This window comes from Leuciscus leuciscus (assembly GCF_965113295.1).
Source record: "Leuciscus leuciscus genome assembly, chromosome: 7".
Taxonomy (NCBI): Eukaryota; Metazoa; Chordata; class Actinopteri; order Cypriniformes; family Leuciscidae; genus Leuciscus; species Leuciscus leuciscus.
The window spans coordinates 34,315,395-34,338,346 of record NC_138731.1 but is presented as its reverse complement, the minus strand read 5'-3'; the positions used below and the strand labels follow the sequence as shown (position 1 = coordinate 34,338,346).

At 36.6% G+C, this 22,952-nt stretch overlaps 1 protein-coding gene and 1 long non-coding RNA gene across 6 annotated transcripts in view; both read right to left on the bottom strand.

Moving 5' to 3' along the window:
- Positions 1-21,989, bottom strand: part of lrp1bb (low density lipoprotein receptor-related protein 1Bb) — a 295,311-nt gene extending 273,322 nt beyond the window's left edge. For all 5 annotated transcript variants that reach the window (XR_014207575.1, XM_082175929.1, XM_082175930.1 and 2 more), the window contains exon 1: positions 21,520-21,989. Coding sequence is in view for 4 of the 5 variants with exons in the window: in XM_082175929.1 (XP_082032055.1) it covers positions 21,520-21,613 (94 nt within the window). In the remaining variant the exon portion in view is untranslated. The remainder of the gene's footprint in view (positions 1-21,519) is intronic.
- On the bottom strand, positions 18,409-21,496 carry LOC309503262. The gene is made up of 2 exons (XR_014207587.1): positions 20,964-21,496; positions 18,409-20,775 (listed from the first exon to the last, which is right to left on the bottom strand). It is a non-coding gene; the product is annotated as an uncharacterized lncRNA (long non-coding RNA).
- Positions 21,990-22,952: the final 963 nt, after the last annotated feature.

Here is a 22,952-nt window from a genome sequence, read left to right as displayed (position 1 = left end):
AAATTTCAATTAGGTGACGACTGCAAAGGATCTTTAAAGTTACGTGTGCTACAGAAAGCAGGCAAATCAAATTAATCCAGAGTGGCATATAAAGGAAGCTTCTCTTTTTCTAATCATACTAGATAAAGCTGGTCTAATATAAAAAGGTGAAAATTCAATTTTCTCACCAGGAGAAATGATCAGTGTCTGTGATCAGGTAGCAAAAGAGAGGGCGGCTGAAGCGCCGTCGCCAAATAAAACGGTCTGTAAAATGAAATCTGAGCTGCTGCATTTCCCAGGGCACTGGCTTATTATAACTCAGATTCCTCGTTTAATTAAAGGTGCTTGAGTGCTGTGATTGGCAGGCAATTTTAATGTCACCTATACATTTCTAAATTGCTTTCCTCTGTGTGTTGGTGGTCAGAGGTGGATTACTTGTATTACAGCCTTTCCTCATAATCCAAATCAGTGACAGCGGTCAGTCTCCTCGCCAGTTCTTTAAGGTCCACTGTTCTACTTAAGCACACATTGTACTTTACAGTACAGCCTATGCATACTAAAAGCATACTTGGTATTCAGTATAAATTGGCCATGTTCCAGGTCTCCAATCACATCAGGTGAACCCTATATTTCAATGAGCAGACTTATGCACATATTCAAAACAGGATTACTTTGAAAATATCACATTTCCTCAAGAAAATGACCTCCAACAGAATAATTGATGTGAACTTATATTTTATCGAGAGTTATAAAGAAGGACGCTGCATAAATCAGATGATTGTCTATTTATTGCTACCTTTAGCTAATTATAAACCGTTTATTTCATGCCACAAGAAATGACTGAACAGGAACATCTAGTGCTTTATGGCGATGTACCAAACTGCCTGAGGAGCATTGTGAAATGATGTCAATGAATATGAAAGCACCGGTTTTAAAATGTAAAGCATATGATCCCTTAAGCCTTTCCTCCATCCAAGAATTTGACTAGTCCAAAAACATGGATTTTCACTGTCATGCATGTCCTTGTCATTTACTAGTAGTAGTATAGTGTTCAGCAGTGGTTTATTTGGCTGTATAGTTAAGCAATAATATGGCTACACAAATAATCAGAAATGTAATAGAATATAAAAAATTATATTACAAAGTATTGCAATATATTGCATCATAATACTGTTTAGATATTCTCACCCCAATCACAATTTATAGCCTACTAAATTTTTCACAAGGATATTTGATAGAAAAAGAAGATTGACCAGTCAAGCACCAAAGACAGATGAAACCGATTCAAATAAAGAGTAAAAGCTTAGTTTTCAATGACTAAACAAAAAGAATCGCAATATCATTGTAGCGTGCACCCGATATCAATATAATATAGTATTAGGTAGGTATAGTAGGTTCATATCCCATGGTAACCATTCACCAATTGTAAATCAGAGGCATTTGAATTATTCTATAAGCCAGTCAGCGATGACAACAGCTCCTAATAAGCAAGGTGTGTTTTTTTTTGTTTTTTTTTACTTCTGTTTGTGATGGCCTATAAAAATGAATGCTGAAGAAATATCACCTGACACTCAAAAGAAGCCATTAAACCAAAACGTAATGCAACACTATTAATTTGCATCGTTTAGTTCCAGTCTATACTGAAAGAAATCAACGCAAAAAAAAAAACTAGAATGCTAGCATTCTAATCAAAAAGAACACAAAGTAAACAAGATAATTGTGCAGTAAAGTCTTTATAAAGCTTTGTTGGGAGCATTTGAGCTCTCACTGAACAGCAGGCCTCGAGCAGTCTCGTGAAACTGTGGAAACTGTTTTCATCCACCTATTTATATGAGCATTTTTGGGATATCGAATACAAAAACCGCTGGATGGAAATGCCAAGATGCGCGTATATTCTAAAAATGCACTTGTCCGCTCAATTGAGCTGGTCAGGTGGTTAAATTTTTTTATCCGACAAGAAGACATGAGCTTAAACTACGATGGAAACACAATTACCAAATAAATCCCTTGATGTGCAACAAAATCATTCTTGTGACTTTGCCTCAACAGAGGATGTGATTGGATAACTGGACTAACCAGTGGACCAATTTCATTGCACAGCATCTCACAATTTGGTTTGATCATTCTGAAATGCCTGAGCCAAAGAAATGTCTCAACACGATTGCGTTCTCAAACCAGGCATCCAAACACAAGATAACATAATACCGTTTCTTGTGTTCCGTCCCAAGTTAAATTCGCAACTTTGGATGGAAGCATAGCTAGTGGCAACTTCATTAATTATAATGGTATTCTCATGTTTCTCATTTCCTGTGAATAATTTATTTAAAATTTGAATAGCAGTTTTGTTTTTCAAGCTGCTTAGAATATCGTAAATTGTATTTTCATTTTAAAGACATTGTCTTCTGTAGAGCTGCACATATCTGAACTCATTTCGTAATTAATGAAGTTTACACAGTTATTGAACAGAACTGAATCAATACTAAACAGAATAATTCTGTATAACGACACTTTTTTAGAGCTGCTTTACAGCAGAATTGAATTCTGTTTGCTTCATTGATCATTATTTTCCTACTAATCGCTGTAAAGCTGCTTTGAAACAATCAGTATCATATAAAGCGAACTGCTTTACTGATGTATATTAAGTAATCAAGGCTTACAAAAAAACAAAAACAAAAAGATTACAGCATGCAGTTGCCTACAAAAAATATCATAAATTATAATACAAATTGTATTATTTGGAATAAACAATCATGATCAAGGAAAATAATTTAAAAAAATGATGGGGTTTTTGTCATTATTGTGCAGCCGTAACATTTATCCATTTAATGTAATACATTTAAAATCAACCCAAAGGAACTATAGCATGTCATTTTAGTCATTTCACCCTCCACAGTGCCTGAGAGATTTAGCGGTCCCTAGATGAAATCCTTCCATCCTCAACACATATTACATCAGCCAATCAATGACCATGAGGATATCATCTCACTTTCACGCCACCTACAGTACAACCACCACACGTGCTGCTGTTTTATCAGTCAGTTAATGTGATCTCCCATTCATTTGTGTTCTTAATGAGCACTAGAAACGTCTCAATTCAGGCCGTATCAATCACAGCTACTACAAGGACATTTTTTGGCTTGTCAGCAGGTTAGCACGCATGGCTTAGCAAGGGTATTACAGTTGTGAATACATTCACTGAACCATGTTGTAATGGTTATATAGAGCGGGGGTAACTTGTTCATATCACATTCCAGATTTCAATTATTCTTCCCTTTCCACAATGTCTCAAAAATTACCTCCCCACCCGCCCCAACCCGCTCTACGCTGTTGCAAATCATTTGTAGCAACAATATGACAGGGCTTTATTAATGGCTCTCCGTTCTGGCATTCACACTCAACAAGCACTGAACAAATAGCAACCTCAATATGTTATTCACTTTGATAAATGATTCAAATAATACTAATGAATAATGATACCGTGACACTCAATCACAAATTTTTTTCTTATAAGAGAATATTTAACTGGGAGCACACTTAATACATATTAATGCATCCTCATGTTGAACATCACTTCTGCAACTCTAATGTTTAGCAATCTGCCTATACCAATTTTAACATCCATTTCTATTCTACGCAGGTTCAGACATTAATACCAGAAAGGATTACATGTTCTTTTCATTTTCTTAAGCCCATGTAAAAAACATGGCGGTCTAATCAATGAGGAACATTGCAATTGTAGAGATGCTGTTCGCCGGCCAAAATAAATGTAATAGTCGTGGGCTGTGAAAGTCAGCTGAAAGGGAGAAATAAGGATGAGCTTTAATCCCTCACTGAATCTTCAGAAAAGTCATTAGGTCAAAATACTGTGGAGGATGGTGAGAGAGGACCTTTTTTTTATAATGAAGCGCCTGGGCTCCAGGGGGAAACAATGCCGGGGGCCGCTGCTTGCGTTCGGCAGATCTGAAAATTAATGTTTTGCGGCGCTATCTGCAAAGGGTCCCCCAGGGCACCCGCTGGCTGCCGTATCTAGGAGCAAAGAGGTGCCCAAATCGTACAAAGGCATTTTGATTACAGCCACACTGTCAGACGGAATCTATGCATCAGGGTCTCTATTAGATATAATGGACTTGACAGGCAGGATGTGCTAAATCATTCAGCCAGATTTTGGCACCTAGTGACAGGCTATTGTGACAAGACATGTTTAGGGTGATCCGGTGGGAGAGGAAAGAGCCTGGCTTTGAATGTCACATAAGCCACTTGAAAGATTGTTTAAGTGGAACAAGTCAGAGAGGGAGAAGTTCCTGTCCTCGAAAAGTTAACTTGAACTGTTTCTGCTTGACAAACTGCATCCCTAAAAAAGGGAGAGGATTGTTTCTTGGTCCTTAGCTTGTAATATCTTAGACAGTCCACAGTGAGTCTGTGCTTTTGACAAGTTACTGCAAATTATCCACTTCAGTACACTTCTCAGAGAAACAGACACTTACCATGGACAACAGCATATTCAAAGTGCAAAAAAAAATATCCCCCTGCACTGCAAGATACTTTATGAACAGGAAACCATCCCTGCAGGATGCATTATGCGCCTTGGCAGGAAACAAAAACAAGACCTTCAGAAAAATAATGCTGCATTGAACTGCAAGCAATCAAAATGTGTTTCAGCTTCAGATGTTTTATGTAAAGAAACCAGGTAAAAATACTAATGGACAACACTCAAAACAACAGTGGCTTTTCATTTAAATCCTTTTGAATTGTTAAATTACTCTATGTTGCAGAGGCCTATTCTTATTAAAAGACCTTGAAGTTGAAATCACCCAAAAGTGAATATTCAATAATTTACTTGCACTAGTGTCATTCAAAACACAAAAATGCAGAACAATGCCATCCAAAACTGACTTTAATTGTATGGACAATAATTAAATAACCTATAGATGATTGCATGTTTGTTCATTTTCTTAAGCCTAACATTGCAAATGTTAGTGAGATGCTGTTCGGCGGCCAAAATAAATTTAATAGTCGTGGGCTGTGAAAGTCTGCTGAAAGGGAGAAATAATGAATCATGAATATTGTACCATAATTTACTCACCCTCGTGTCGTTCCAAACAAAAACACATTGAAGAACTGTTTTTGACAATACAATGAAAGTCAATGGGATCCAAAACATCTGACTTTCATTTTATGGACAAAAAAAGGAATACCTTTGTGTTTGTGTGTGTGTGTGTGTGTGTGTGTGTGTGTGTGTGTGTGTGTGTGTGTGTGTGTGTGTGTGTGTGTGTGTGTGTGTGTGTGTGTGTGTGTTTTGTGGCTGATATATTCCTTTAAAACTGCACTATTTAATGTCAATATGAAATCCAAATTTTACAAATAAGCACCCCCGCTGGATGTGACAACCTGTCACTCACATGAGATCACAGCAATAGCAAACTACAACAATCCAATCAATTCCTGATGGACAAAATCAAATCCCACCCTATTCTTTTTTTTTTTCTTTTTTTTTCTCGAGAAGCCTTTTCACTCAGATATACATCACTATAGGGAAGAAAAGACTATAGCAACCAGAGGTGGAACGAATAGTACAATATTCTATTCAAGTAAAAGTACTATTACTTAAATGAAAATGTACTTAAGTACAGGTACATTTAACGGTCTAAAAATCTAGGGGGCTGGGGGACTCTCCCATAGGGTTGTTAAGATTTTCATGATATGATAACTAACCGGCTCAGAAAATATCACGTTTCATGGCATCATGGCGGGCTATATTAAATTATGGTTATTATTATCATCAGTTAAAATGACAGTTAAATTAATGAAAACTTTTTTTTTTTTTTGTTGAACAAATGCTTTATTATAACAAACTTGAAACCATTTGTTTGTTTTATTAAAACTTCAATAAAACATGTATCAACTAAATTCAATAATTGATTATGAATTAGATTAACAACTTGTTTTTTTATCATTCATATTTTTTATTTTATTTTTAAGAATACCAGAGTCCTATGGAGTGTATTTTATTCATTTATCTTTTTATGATTTAATACAAATATATTATCAAAAACAGTGGTAATCAAATGAAAATTTAATAAACGTGTATCCTTTTTATTTTTTGGCAAATTACAACAAAACATAGATTTATTCAATTAAACCATGCACAAAAAAAAAATCCTTAAATACTGTTGTTGTTATTATTATTATTATTTTGAGAAGTACATTCTACTGCAGGCCTACAATAGTAGGCTAATAGGCCGATATTTCTGTCATAATTTATTTTAGATAAACCGAACTTTTATTTTGACGGGTTGTAGTCAAGACATTTTATTTTCTCAAATAAAATAATGAAATGCTCTTTAGGCGTTCTCTCAGAGCAGCTCTGGAAATGTTCATGAGTTCATGTCCTCATATTTTTTTATGTCCTCATATTGTGAGACGATGAAAACACCATGAGCGTCATCATGCATACTTGAGTATGTAGTAGACGATACGGCGCAGCTCATTCACGCGCAGAACAAGCAGAATGTATATTTATATAGCAGTCTTTTTGTGCTTTAATATTCACAGAGCATGTCGCGATTTGATTTATTGTACAGCTCGACTTTCGATTTATTCATCCATCCACCAGTGTGCATGTTTTACGTGACTGGATTCCGGGATTACCTCTGCATCACGGAAATCATTCGGCCTTAAGTTATAAACTGGACATACATACCTTTATCTGCACGGAGGGATGGTGTTCCCGAACATGTTCTCTGTGTTTTCTCATTTTGCAGCCACTTTGCGTCCACATTTTTCTGTCCTCGAGGACAACCATGCGTTAATTGTTCTGTATCCAAAGTATTCCCTTACTGACCAGGGGTTCGCTTCATAATAATTCGACAGGTTCTGCATCACTGGGCGTCTGTCGTCGTCTTCTTCTTCTTCTTCTTTCTGGAGAAAAACTGCTTCTTCTTCTTTCTTTTTTTTTGGCGGTTGGCAAACAACGAAATGGGGCATTACCGTTGGGCGTCTGTCTTGTCCATCTCCATCTTTCTTATGATTTTAGCGCGTTTGTTTTCCCGCCCATCATTGCAGTAGTTTCCGGAGCGCGATTTTTTCTTTTCTTTTCTTTTAGGCTACTAGGCTTCTTTTTTTTTTTTTTTTACTCAGTAACGGATATAATTTAAAATGTAGAGAAGTAGCATATAATACTTAAAACAAAATATACTTAAGTGAAAGTAAAATTAAAGACTTTAAAAACTACTTTAAAAAAATAGTAAGTAGGCCTATAGTTACTCATTTACAGTAACGCAAAAAATAATTTAAAACTTAAAAAAAACTAGTAGTTTGCCTACTCAATTACAGTAACGCTAAAAAATGTAATTCGTTACTTTCCACCTCTGATTCCAACTTCTCATGCCGACTTTAAGAATATCAGGGAAACAGAGCGTCCACAAACGTACACATCATCGCTCGACATTTCCTCTTTCAGCATTGGATGGAATAATCTGGAATCTCACCATGTGGACTCTCATAATTACAAAGTGTTACTTTATTTTTATTTTTATTTTTTTTACATTAGTCTCCGTGCAGATACACCAGCAAACACAATGTTAAACAGCAAAAATAAGGACTCAACTTGTGTATCCAGATCACGTAGTGAGAAAAAGTCAAAGCCTGACCTCTCCACCCCGTGTCAGACAAGTCAGCATGACAGCTGAGCAATCAAAAACAGCAGTCGACCCATGACTTCAACACAGCACAGACTCCAGCCACTGCGGCACACTTCATTTGATGAAGTTCAGGTCCCTCCTATCCTGTCAATCAGCAGGGAGCATGACAGCATTATCCACGTTCTTCCATCCAAGGCAAATCATTTCTGAAACTGCCACGTTGAGATGTCTGCTTACCCAATGTTACTCTCAGCCCTCAATTTCTGATTCTGCTGCTCCCTCTAGACTTTTAGACAATATTGAGAAAAAGGGACAAATATTTGTAATGCATAAATCTGATATTTTTGTTCGAAACATAATTGAATAAAGCATTTCACAAAGCAGTTGTTTTTAAACACGTCCCCCACTCCAGAAATGACTTGGTAAAAGGTCAAACAATAAACTGTAACGTAATCTGCATGCTGTATTCATTTTGTAAGAGTTGCACTACAAAGTGTTTTTTCAAAGCCATGGGATGCCAGCAAATGACCCACAAGGCATTATTTTCCAGGGCAATCTGTTGTTTCCAATAGACTGCATTTAAAAATCAACCTCAACATTAAATTCAGGCATTACATTTGATTTGAATGGCTACTTGATCATAATTAATCCCCTGGTGAAGAGTTTTTGTTTCCTTAGAAACAAAGTGCAATCTCAAGCTGCCTTGCTGTGGCATTTTTGCTAAGCTGGTTTCCTTCACCTGTGTTGGCTTGTTACACCAGGGGGCTTTGACTTCTTTGTCTCAAAGAAATTAATTGCCTTTAGGAGAGATAAATAGCAAGTGACAAGCACCGATGCCAAAAGCAGGGATCCCAGTGGAATGAAAAAGCTCCATAAAGAAAGGCTATTTTCACATAGAGGTAGAACCGCTGAGGCTCAGTTTGAAACGACGTGCTGAATGTTTTAAACACTCTCAGCCTCTTGTTTTTCTGGGGGAACATAACAGGTGACTTATGAAGCATCAACCGGCCTACAGAAAATTCTCAAAATCAAATCAGCTGAAATGCTGCAAACGCTTTTCACATCCATCTGGATGTTTTCATTGGTTTTACCAAAACAGACCAGGCAAACAGCTTGACTGACTAACTATGGTGAGAAGAATTATAGAGGTCAATCAGTCTAAACTGTATAACAACTATGTACAGACTGAGAGATGAAAAAGTCTGAGACCACTAGAACATTTTTTTGGTTAATTAAAATCATTGAATAAAATGTTGAAAACGTAAATAGAACATGAATTTCAGAATTTAATCACCTAGAAACAGAGAATCTTAAATATTTCTTGATTCTTTTAAAACATAATGTTTTTATTTTATTTATTATTTTACATTTTTAAAAATCCCACATTTCTATGTGGTCTCAGACATTTGAATTCCTTCGCCTACACTGAAAACAAAATCTCCTTAATTACAGTTTAAAAGCAGCAGCTGTGGTTGACAGAAATTCATTGTAAATGTTTCAGGTAAAACTGTATGTTACATCTTTACTGTATGTTTCATTAATAATGTTAATTTAAATTCTACTTAACCTATCATGCTTTTTACTTTAAAATGTACTGATAACCACCATGATAATACAGCTAGTAAAATAGAAAGAATTCATCGTAAGTGGCCTGTCTAAATATTAACATGAACAACAGAAAATATAACGAAAATACCCCTAAACAATAAGAAGAAATATATATATTTATTCATAATTTCTCCACCATATACTGTATGATACAGTAACTTACAGTTAACCAATTAACATGATCTCACAGTAGCATTTTTATACTTTTTTCTGTAAAAACTATTTTAAAAAATGTACAGTGTAAATTTGTATGTAAACATTACAGACAGATGATGTGAGAAATGTAAAAAGAAAGATTTTATATGTACCATGTCAATAAAATGGTAACTTGGGAGGATTTATTCTTTTAGAGATTAACTTGGAGAAAAAAAATTGCTTAGTTCCTACCAGCCCTTATGATCTAAATCTTACACTTAATTACCCACATCACACACCAAACATTGTAGGTCAAAATCAAGGTACCACATGACCTTTGAAGACCTTTAGTTAACTGGTTACACAATTGCAAGAGTTTTAAAAATCAGTAACTAAATTCAAAACATATATACTCTGTCATATTCACTTACTATAAACTAATAAAAAGAAACTGTAGAAGGTGGGCGCTTTTCATCTTTTCTTTTAGCTTCCCTTCCATTCTGTTTTGTACATTATGAGCCTGAGTACAGAAGAACATTTCAGATGACTGTTATTTATCCAGTAGCGAGGACTGGAAGTGAAAGACAGTCAGAGATTGGGAGGCTGAGTGCTTTATCTCCTGTGCTTTCACAGAGCGCTGAGGCGCATCAGAGATGCAGAGAGGGTGAATGCACTTCTCCAGCACAGAAAGAAAAGAAACAAAAACAAGCAGGCATGTATCTAATTAGAACAAAAAGAGTCAGAAACAGAAAGAAGTCAGCTGTGACAGACCACAGCAGGTGGTGAACCTAAACAACCAGAAAGGAGATGCACAATGTTGTTGCTGAAAGGACTTTAGATTGAAACGAGAAAGAAAGCTAACTACATGCATTAAATTGCATACTATTAACACATAATGCATTTAAAATAAGGGCTGGGTCACAACAGTTAAGTGGACTAATGTAGCAACTGACTAACGACTAGTGGTCAAATAGACAATATAACTTTTTTCTGATATTTGTGTTTTTTGTTTTGTTTTGTTTTATGAGCAGTGCATATATCAGTCCATAATAGAAATAGAATCCAAAATAGAAAAACCCATTTAATTGAGGTTATGAAGCCATCAGTCCAAATTATTTCCACATATGTATTTTTTATTTTAAATAAACATGTTTAACTGTGGAATAGGTTAAAAACTACATTCAAAATAAACATTTATTAATAAGTTATAACTATATACTATATATATATATATATATATATATATATATATATATATATATAAAGGCAGACCTATTGTCAAGTCAAGTCAAGTTTATCTGTATAGCGCTTTTCACAATACAGATTGTATCAAAGCAGCTTCACAGTATTAAATTAAAATAATACAACAAAGTTTGTTTCAAGAGGAATTTATTGATTGATAAAATGTAATTAAATATCCCCAAAATATCCCCAACTGAGCAAGCCAAAGGCAACAGTGGCAAGGAACCGAAAAACTCGGTTGTTAAATGAGGTTATGAGGCCAACAGTGTGTGTGTGTGTGTGTGTGTGTGTGTGTGTGTGTGTGTGTGTGTGTGTGTGTGTGTGTGTGTGTGTGTGTGTGTGTGTGTGTGTGTGTGTGTGTGTGTGTGTGTGTGTGTGTGTGTGTGTGTGTATGTATACAATGAGGAAAATAAGTATTTGAACACCCTGCTATTTTGCAAGTTCTCCCACTTAGAAATCATGGAGGGGTCTGAAATTGTCATCGTAGGTGCATATCCACTGTGAGAGACATAATATAAAATAAAAAAATCCAGAAATCACAATATATGATTTTTTAACTATATATTTGTATGATACAGCTGCAAATAAGTATTTGAACACCTGTCTATCAGCTAGAATTCTGACCCTCAAAGACCTGTTAGTCTGCCTTTAAAATGTCCACCTCCACTCCATTTATTATCCTAAATTAGATGCACCTGTTTGAGGTCGTTAGCTGTATAAAGACACCTGTCCACCCCATACAATCAGTAAGAATCCAACTACTAACATGGCCAAGACCAAAGAGCTGTCCAAAGACACTAGAGACAAAATTGTACACCTCCACAAGGCTGGAAAGGGCTACGGGGAATTGCCAAGCAGCTTGGTGAAAAAAGGTCCACTGTTGGAGCAATCATTAGAAAATGGAAGAAGCTAAACATGACTGTCAATCTCCCTCGGACTGGGGCTCCATGCAAGATCTCACCTCGTGGGGTCTCAATGATCCTAAGAAAGGTGAGAAATCAGCCCAGAACTACACGGGAGGAGCTGGTCAATGACCTGAAAAGAGCTGGGACCACCGTTTCCAAGGTTACTGTTGGTAATACACTAAGACGTCATGGTTTGAAATCATGCATGGCACGGAAGGTTCCCCTGCTTAAACCAGCACATGTCAAGGCCCATCTTAAGTTTGCCAATGACCATTTGGATGATCCAGAGGAGTCATGGGAGAAAGTCATGTGGTCAGATGAGACCAAAATAGAACTTTTTGGTCATAATTCCACTAAACGTGTTTGGAGGAAGAAGAATGATGAGTACCATCCCAAGAACACCATCCCTACTGTGAAGCATGGGGGTGGTAGCATCATGCTTTGGGGGTGTTTTTCTGCACATGGGACAGGGCGACTGCACTGTATTAAGGAGAGGATGACCGGGGCCATGTATTGCGAGATTTTGGGGAACAACCTCCTTCCCTCAGTTAGAGCATTGAAGATGGGTCGAGGCTAGGTCTTCCAACATGACAATGACCCGAAGCACACAGCCAGGATAACCAAGGAGTGGCTCTGTAAGAAGCATATCAAGGTTCTGGCGTGGCCTAGCCAGTCTCCAGACCTAAACCCAATAGAGAATCTTTGGAGGGAGCTCAAACTCCGTGTTTCTCAGCGACAGCCCAGAAACCTGACTGATCTAGAGAAGATCTGTGTGGAGGAGTGGGCAAAAATCCCTCCTGCAGTGTGTGCAAACCTGGTGAAAAACTACAGGAAACGTTTGACCTCTGTAATTGCAAACAAAGGCTACTGTACCAAATATTAACATTGATTTTCTCAGGTGTTCAAATACTTATTTGCAGCTGTATCATACAAATAAATAGTTTAAAAAATCATACATTGTGATTTCTGGATTTTTTTTTTTAGATTATGTCTCTCACAGTGGACATGCACCTACGATGACAATTTCAGACCCCTCCATGATTTCTAAGTGGGAGAACTTGCAAAATAGCAGGGTGTTCAAATACTTATTTTCCTCACTGTATATATACACATACAGACACACATACAGACACACACACACACACACACACACACACACGCACACACACACACACACACACACACACTGTTGGCCTCATAACCTCATTTAACAACCTCATAGCTCACAATAGGTCTGCCTTTAAAGGCTTATAAGTTATAAGTTATCATTAAAAATCAAATGACGGAACCCGGAACCCAACTGTTTCCGGAACCCAACTGTTGCACCCTAAAAAATTCATAAGGTACCGTCTTGTTGTAGATTTTAAATTAATAGTAAAAAACATCTCAGGTTCCGTATGTAACCCTGGTTCCCTGAAGAGGGAACAAGACACTGTGTCAAGACGCGGTGGGAACACCCCTGCGTGATTGTGTCATGAAGCATTGAAGCATGTGTATATTCAGTCCAATGGTGTGACGAGACGTCATAGGCGGGTGACGTCATAGACCAGGAAACTATAAAGCACTGTCACCCGCCTATGATGTCTCGTCACACCATTGGACTGATTATACACGTGCTTCACGATGCAATCACGCAGGGGCGTTCCCACCACGTCTTGACGCAGCTCGAATTACCTTGAAAGGGAACAAACTTTCTTAATTAACAAATGTTACTGGTACTCCAATGGTTTCCAATGAAAAATCAGATGAGAAATTGAAAAATACAAAGAGAATGCAAGCTGCATGAAACGCCATGTAGTGTACTGTAGGTCACTGCATGAGTCCCACCACGTGGGGTTACAAACCAAAGTTGGTGGTAATTAACTGAATCAAATAATTCATTCTATCAAAGTATATCAGATAAAAGCAAGTCAAACTAAATCAAACCACCTTAAATCCTTTTGAATGCCTTTCTACTGAATGACAGATAGATGATGAATCAGGCTCCACTATGGGTTTAAAACATTCCAGCATCAGGATCTCAGTCCTGCAACTGTGTGCCAGGTGGCAGTTGGGACAGTTCCCTTTTAATCTAGTTTGGCGGACCTAAATCACTGCCACAACAGCAGGCATTATGTAGAGGTGTTTGGCAGAGACACTCTCAAACACTCCTCTGGCCATGGGTTGGGATTTCTCTCTCTCTCTCTCTCTCTCCCTCTCTCCCTCTCTCTCTCTCTCTCTCTCTCTCTCTCTCTCTCTCTCTCTCTCTCTCTCTCTCTCTCTCTCTCTCACTCTCTCTCTCTCTCTCTCTCTCTCTCTCTCTCTCCCTCTCCCTCTCCTCTCCCTCTCCCTCTCCCTCTCCAGGTGTGTGGTCTTGTTTGCCATATGTCAAGTGAGTGAACCACTAATATCCACAGGGCACCTTGACAAGCCTGCCAAAAACAAGTTTTTTTTTATTAATGTGGTATGACATTGAAAACCAGTCTATATTTATAGACTGAAAGAACCTTTGGTTGTGTTATGATGCTTTTAATTTTTCAACAGCTACATGCTACCTATAAGCCCATGAGACGCCTCATGAGGGGGCCCCAACTACTTGTTCTGGGCTCAAGATGTCTTTATTCTTTATTCTTTATACTTTAGCCCTGTCTCACAGTTGAATCTCTGTAGCTCTGGTCCACTGTCTGCATATTGCACTGAAAGTTTTAAACCCATCTAAACCCTTATGGCATGTCTGAGTCATCTTTAATAGAATGAAACTCAGATCCCTTAGTTGACCAAAAAAATGTAGCTTTGGGAAAATGAATGCAATACATAAATTGAATATAGAACTATACATTACTATACACTGTAAAAAATTTCTAACCCTCCCAAATCAAAGATTTCAAGTGACCGATAACATCAAAATTTTTCAATTGGCCCAAGTGAAATTCTTGTTGCAATAGTCTGTTAACATTGGCTCAATGAGAAATAATACGTCAGACTAATTGAAAAATTTCGATGTTATCGGTCACTTGAAATTTTTGACTTGGGGATGTAATTTTTTTTGCAGTGTACAAAAGTTTTTTTGCAGTGTAACAGTATAGTTAAAACTATACTGAAGTTTGGTTGGTAAGATTTTATAATGCTTTTGAAATAACTTTTGTTTGCTCAATATGCCACATTTATTTGATAAAAAATACTGTAAACAAGTCAATCTTATTACAATTTAAAATAGCTGTTTTCTATTTAATATATATTTTAAAATGTAATTTATTCCTGTGATTGCAAAGTTTTCAGCAGCCAGTCTTAAAGGTCATGCGTTCCTTCTGAAATATTATAATATGCTGATTTGCTGTTCAGGATACATTTCTTGTTAATTATCAATATTGAAAACAGTTGTGCTTAATATTTTTGTGGAAACCATGAAAAAATAAATATTCCTGGATTTATTTAAAAAAAAATTAAATAGAAATCTTTTATAACATTATAATTGTCTTTACTGTCACTTTTGATCAATTGAATTAGTCAATGCTGAATAAAAATATGACTTACCAACACCAAACTTTTTAATGTTAGTGTATTTTGTAACATTTTACAATTAGGTTTCATTAGTTAACAAAGTTAACAATAACTAAGAATGAACAATACTTCTACAGCATTTAATAATCTTAGTTAATTTCAACCTTTACTAATACATTATTAAAATCAAAGTTGTATTTGTTAACGTTACTTAATGCACTGTGAACTAACATGAACAAACAATGAACGACTGTATTTATTAACTGCACTCAGACCAGAACTCTGAACAAACCCATCTGGATTATGTACATACTGCATGTCAAAATGTATGCAAACCGCTTGCAGTCGCCTCAAATGAACAAAGTGTAAAAACACCACAGTATTATAAAAAAAAAAAAAAATTCTTTCAATACCTGTTGCTGTGTCATTTATTTTTACATAAATATGTACAACTCGTCAGATGCACAGCAGCAAAATCTGGTTTTGATTCTTATTGAAGGCAATCATCTATGTATTTTCTGTTATCAACAGAGATAATGATTCATTTCCTCTGCCTTTCACAAAGCACATTGTTTTGCTTATTAAGAATATTTGCTAATCTTTCATTTCAGTCTTCAGTTTAAAACAATAAACACAGATAAATAATTTCATACCCGTAATTCATTATCTCTTTTTGTCAAATTCTAATTGAATTCTTTCCATGTATTCTAATAATGTTTCATTAAGACCGGAACCCTTCCACGAAGGACAAAATATGGAAAGAGAGAAGATCCACTGCTTCATTAATCACATTACTTAAGTTATGCTGCCCATTTCACCAAAAAAGCTTGATCTTAAACCTCTGAATAATTCATTCAACAGTGAAAAAGCACAAACAGACACACACACTGGTCTGAACATGGGTCTCCACCCCAGCCCAAAAGTGATTCACCAAGCACTTGCCTACGGTAACGGGCCACCATGTGTTACCAGATCTAACAGCTGACATACTGTTTTCTGAAAATGGTGCAATGTTGTCCAGATACAATTAAAATGGGTGCATAAATCCACAAACTATAACAACATATGCACTCTCCTGGCTGTGCTATTAAAAGCATCCAAAATACTGTGCTCAAGCCGTGGCCACTGACGTGAATACATTTCAAGAACTTTTCTTCACATGTTTCTGATTACTATGACACAGGCTCCAAAATTGACACTCAGAGAGCCCAATGTGAGAACAAATTAGATTTGGCAAGTAAATGAAAGTGTTGATTGCCAATTAATTGAAGTGATAGTTCACCCAAAAAAATTAAATTCTGCCATTAGTTACTCAACATGTCGTTAACATAATTAACATGTCATTTCAAAACTGTATGACTTTTTTAAATGAAAAAGAAAATGTTTTCAGCATGTTTTCTGATATACAATGGAAGTCAATGGTGACCAAAACTGTTTGGTTACAGACATTCTTCAAAAATTCATACAGGTCAGGAACGACATAAGGGTGAATACATGATGTCAGAATTTTCATTTCATTTTTTTTTTGTGCGAACTATCCTTTTAAATCAAATTGTAAAACTGTTAGTCAGATTGTCACTTATGTACAAATTGCCTAACAAAGTAGACTACCATGGTAGCACTTTAAAATATGGTTCCATTTATTAACATTAGTTAACTACATGAACTAATAATGATCAGTAGTATTTTTTTTTTATGAACTATCGATAACAAAAATGTATAAATACTGTAACAAATATATTGCTTATTGTTAGTTAATGTTAGTTAATGCATTAACTAATATTAAATAATGGGACTTTATTGTAAATTATGCTCTGATTGACACTATGATTTCCAATATTTGTCATAATATGCAGACAAAATAGGGCAGATAAATAATTCCATTGCCATAGAGACAAAAATATATTTGGTTGAAATATCCATTCATCCATTCTCCAAAGTGTTTGGCCAATATTGGGTCACAGGGATGCTGGAGCCTATCCCATAGCAAACACCCTGGATGGGTGGCCGGTCCATTACAGGACTGACAAAATGATTTATTTTAATTAAAAATAATGCAAAACACAGCTAGTTTAATACAAGACATATTTATGGCCGGAAAATTCAAATTGGCAAGGGTGGTGAAAAGTTCATTTTGGACCTTGCAGACAGGATGGAAAAACCTGTGGTCCAATAAAACATCTTGACCTTCTCCATTAGCTCCCACAGAGCAGATTCCAGCATGTCAACATAGAATACAGATGCACATGATGTCATAGGCCAGCAGATTACCTGTGCATTGCAGTATAAGCTCCAACTGCAAAGCTCAGCCACAACCTCTCGATCTGTCAAAGGTCAGAACACTTAATGACTCAGCTGAATGTGTGGCCAACTTCAACAGAACTTCGATCGGAACAAATGGGGCGTGCAATAGAACACCAACAAAAACAATGAAGCCTGCCACACAGGTGCTAGATGATTCACTTCCAGAAGCAAGGCTGCTGCTCTTACCAACACAAGAGCTTTGCTTTGTCATCTCCCTTGTCATTCTAAACCTCCTTTCAGCAAGTACTTTGGCTCAGGATTAGCATGCCTTATTGCTTCCCGTTTTATAGAGTGTCACATGGATAATTACAAGGTCATTCACCAAGCTGTGGCAGTTCTAATTTTCTTTGGAGACTGAGACCACAGGACAAATTACCTAGTAGGGAGGGAGGAAACACCTGAAGTTGAGGCGTGGGTTTTCATGACTAACCATAAACAGCCTTTAAATGAGTTCCATATGGCAGATATATTTAAAGAAAACAAACACTTTTTAAAGTAAAACTGTTCAGCATTGACGTAAACCACCTATGAAAATAAATGTAGAACAACCTGAGAAGGTCAGTCTTTAATGTTGAATGAAAGTGCTGTGCAACCACATCCATGTTCCAAAACCTCACAGTTACCTACATAGCAGCTGCCCGCTAAAGGCGAATTCACACCGCACAAACAGGCACCAACCAATGCTGACAATCACATGATTATAGTAAATATAAAAAATAGTAACATGTTCAACTGGCTAAAACAAGAGCAGACAATGGCAACAGACGGCAACAAGGGCAACACACTGATCCGATAAAACCCGACGAACGTGTCTTTTGTCGTTGGTCGGTGTCTGTCGGTGCAGTGTGAATTAGCCTTAAGGAGGCATCCTAACCATCATGGAATCTGACCGATTTGGAACATAGGAAGCAAATACAAAAAACACTAATTGATTTCAATAGTTTTTCATTTGCATGTTGCCATTCAAGCTAATTGCGCAATAATAGCAAACATAAGATGCATGACACAGACAAATTAGATATAAAAATATAACAATATTATATAACTTATATTATATTCTTACATTTAACTTATAATATTTTGTTCTATATTACAATAACAATACTAGTAATAACTAATTTTTTTTTTTTACTCATCTCAGTACACCATGGGATTAGTGCCTTTGGTATAATAGTAATTCACTTAAAACAGCCTTCACATTGGGAGTGCTACGATCATGCCCTACATAACCCCGTAAGCAGCTCCCTAGATTTTGTAACACAGCAATGATATCTGCCCTTTCCTTGAGTTTCACAAAAGCATTTCCCCCTTCGTTATGTAGTGTGTAGTAGACCAGCATTGCCTTTGCATGACTGAGGTCATTTATTCAATCTCTGTTTGTGCATTTATTGACTTTCCTCCAATACCAGGTAAAAATCACAGTTGGACAATAAGCCAGCACAGCATGCCTAGATATAATCTCATTTAATTGGGCTCTGGGGGCATCCTCCCGATTTCATTACGAAAGGATAGTGCTTAACCTGCTTTTTGGGGCACGCCAAGCTCTCTTAAACGGGGAAACATTTCCAGCAACCTTGATCTGTTTGTAATAGCCGATAAATATCTGAAGCGAGAGTCACTGGTAAGATAAAAGAGGGTTTGATATAATGAAGTGTGGTTTGAGTAAACTACTTTTCAATGATGCCTTTCCATCCGCCTGCACCAGTGCTGTAAACTCTTGGCTGCGATACACCAGATTAGATGGCAAACAATGATTAAAGGTTCACTAAACAGACTGTGGAACGAGTTTTATCAAGCATCCTAAGAGACCTAAAGTCACAACCACACTGATGAATCCACTGCGATTGTTGTTATTTTTTATAGTAAGTGATAAGTGAATGAGCAGTGTTGAGAATTAGGACATCATATTCATCATACGATGGATGCAGGCATTTAGCAGGAGAACACAAGCCTCAGAGAATTACTTTTCAGATAATATCGGTGCAGGGCACTGTGACATTTACATTCATCTGATATGATGAATATGCAGCTTTTGAAAATGGCACTTTCTCTCCTTGAACACACCTGGATGAATCACAAAGATCCAGTGCACGTGTGTGCCTTCGACTTAACCCTTTGATCGTTAAATCACAAACTTTCAGAAACAAATGTTAATGAAAAAAAAGATTATTTATTTAAAATTATATTTGGAGATGGACATTTGTCCACTGAAATAAATGAGATTTTAAAAAGTATTGGATGTTCAAGGGATATAAGTTGCTTAAAAGGCATGTTAAATTTATGGTGTCATAAATAAACACAATGACATATAAAGAGGACGGTCATTTTGAATTATGTTTAAGGGTCAAAGGTAAATTATTAATGATGGTAGATATATCAAAACACAATGAATGGATAAAAATGGCTTTTAAATAACTGTCAGTCATGATTGATGCATTGAAAGGTTCATTTGCATTACAAAACTTGTACGTTTAAAATATACATTTTTAATAATTCACAAATTTTCTAATTATGATATAACACGTTTTACCCTTTCTTGTTTCAATCTAGGTTTCTTTGCAACATAGCTGCAAAATTGGCCACTAATCACAGCACAACATTTGTAAACACTCCTTATTTACAAACGTTGTTTTTGGTTATAAAAGACAAGCTTACTATAACTGCCTAGTTGTATATTGTGCATGAATTCAGATATGATACTTGAAACCAGAATCTTTTTCATCTCTCGTCTAATATTGAGAGCACAAGAGGAAAACAATCTTGACAGATTTGTCTGTACAAGCTGACGATCTTTGCTTTATCTCAATCTGACGGTGAACAGGGATTTGCTGCAAGTGAAAAAAACCCTGCAATACTCATTGATTCACACATCAAGATTCATTAAATATCTGCCCTTATTGATTTAGATTACTCTGACAGTGTCACTCACAATTGCTAAACTTCAGCCAAAAGCTTATGTTATGCAAGTCATAAAGTTCCTTAATAAAACACTGAAGCAAACGCATACCATCCGATGTGCAGGTCTAAGAAAATAAATACAAAGGAGATATGACCGCACACTCACTTGCAAATACTTTATTTGACCAACGTTTCGGCACCAAGCCGGAGGTGTAAACACACACAAGCGAGTGTGCGGTCATATCTCCTTTATACATGCAAGTCATTTAAGTCATGTGAAATTCAAAAAAGTTTAAACATTCACAACTTGAAGATATTGGTTTGGGGTTGCTAGAACTTTATGATAAAACAACACTGACAATGTTACAAGCATTACAGGCTGGCTATTTGAACTATTAAAAACTGTACTGAATTTAACAAAGATGGTCCAACAGAAGGCCATGATGACTTCATTTCTGTTCAGCTCAAAATTGGCCTTTTCAGCAATGATGACCAATAGTAAAATAGAGATAGGATGCATTGCAAACCCATACAAACATAACACCATCAAGGTAAGACACAACACTTAAGTAATGCACTAAACTCTTAGGCTATATATATATATATATATATATATATATATATATATATATAATTATTATTATTATTATTATTATGTTGCAACATAATGCAACATAAATCAATCACTCACTCACTCCAATGTAGCCTACACAACAAACAAGAATAAGAACATTTAAATAAAGCAAGGAATTCAGGAAATGTCTGTCAATACAAATTATAAAGTGTATTAATAAACAATTCAATCAATATTTCAGAGTTTAAACGTGGGTTATGTATTTCACTATTAAATGTGCATTTCTGCATAAATAAGCCAATTAATGTGTCTCAATTAAAAGAAATACTAAAAAGATGTATAAAAAGTTGTCATGATTAGCAAAAAAAATTTACTTTCTTTTTTTCCCTTTTTTTTCCCCCTTTTTTTTTTTGACATCCTGAAACTATACCCTCCAACATACCGTCTTAAAATTCACACTATATACCATGAGTATGAGAGCTTAAGCTCTTACACCATGTAGTCTATTCAGACACTTTTGGTTCTAAGCACACTACAAGTACACCTCACCAGGCATAGGGAACTGAATTACACCATCGACTACTACAACACGCGAGTGAAACATTCCAACCTTCAACCTGTCTATTTGTCACTTCAATCCAATGCATTTAGGAAGAAATACTCGCATCGCATCTAGAATGTGTAGATGCGCTGACAGATCATAGGATGCTCCGCGAGCGCAAGTTTCATTGTAGAGCTGCTGCGTCTGTCTTACCTTGCTCTGAATCAGCGTCCCTTAGTGTCTGAACATTTGAGAATATATCCCCGAATCCCAGTATGACGAGAAAGGTGAGGAAATATTCGGACATCGTTGCTGAGTGAGGGCGAAGGCCACCGCACTTCTTTTGCTGAAGTCCGATTCCAGCCCCTCTGGTAGAGCGCCGTTATTCAGGAATGACAAGTGAAATTTGTCTGCAGAGCGCACCGACCCTCCTTCACTCCTCGCATTCAGATGGATTTCTAGGCGCGCGCACACATGCTTGCAGGCGACAGTATGAGGAGAGAGAGAGAGAGAGAGAGAGTGAGAGAGAGCGAAAGAGAGAACGAGACGGAGAGTGTGCCGATAGATTAGGACAATAACGCACTGTGAGCTTGACTATGAACGGGTTCCAGGCACTGACGTATCGCAGGGCATTGTAACATGGGGAATGCGCTATTACGCGAAAAAAAACGTATAATTTAGGCTATTTACCCAGTAAACAATTACCGTCTTTCAACGTTGAAATATGGTTGAAAATAAGTCGGTCCGCCTCGGACTGGTTTACGACGTGATTTCAACTGCTAGTTTAGGCTGGACTGTTTGACTACGTGTTTTCAACTGACCATGTTTTCAACTCATAATCTAAACAGCTGTTATGCTAAAACAACGGAGAAAACAAATTACCAAACCATTCATATTATCTTAAATAAATGTAAAGAGTTTTACATATTCCGTCAAAGTTATAAAAAAAATACATGCGATTGAGGTACAATGAGGATTCATACATTGCTATAATTACCCCACCCCACCAGGTGGCGGTAATGCACAATTAGAGATAGTTGCCAACCGCCACAAAACCGAATGAAGAAGAAGCGGAGAGGCTCGCGCGCGAAACTGTTTTTCCCAGCCAACCGTCAGATTACAGAAGCTCTTCACGACTCAGAAAGAAGCCGTGTAAAGTAAGTAGCTATGACAAAATAATTAGATATGATAGCAAAATAAGTGTTATAAACGTTTACCTAAGTGTTATAAGCGTTTATAATTTCAACCAAACTTGACTTTTTTATTGTAAACGTAACTTAACGAGTGTCCACAGCCACCACACCGATGGACAGTTGCTAATAAATGACCCAAATGCGGATATTAATAAGCCATGAGGTTTAACTGTTTGTGATTAATTTGTAACTTAGTTATGTTATCGAGGTAGATATCCAGATTCATTGATTTTAGCTTTGTTTAGGCTATTTATAAACTTCCTTACAACGTTTACCTCAGCTAGGTTGCCTAACTTAACTGATAGAATTTAGCTGTACGGCTAAGTGTTTAGTTTTGTGTTTTTTTCTTCAAACTAGCAAGCACAAAACCCCATTGTTAGCTAGATGGTGAAGTTCAAGATTGAGAATGGGACGTCACGCGTTTCACTCCGCGAAGGTGCCGCCATTTTAGGT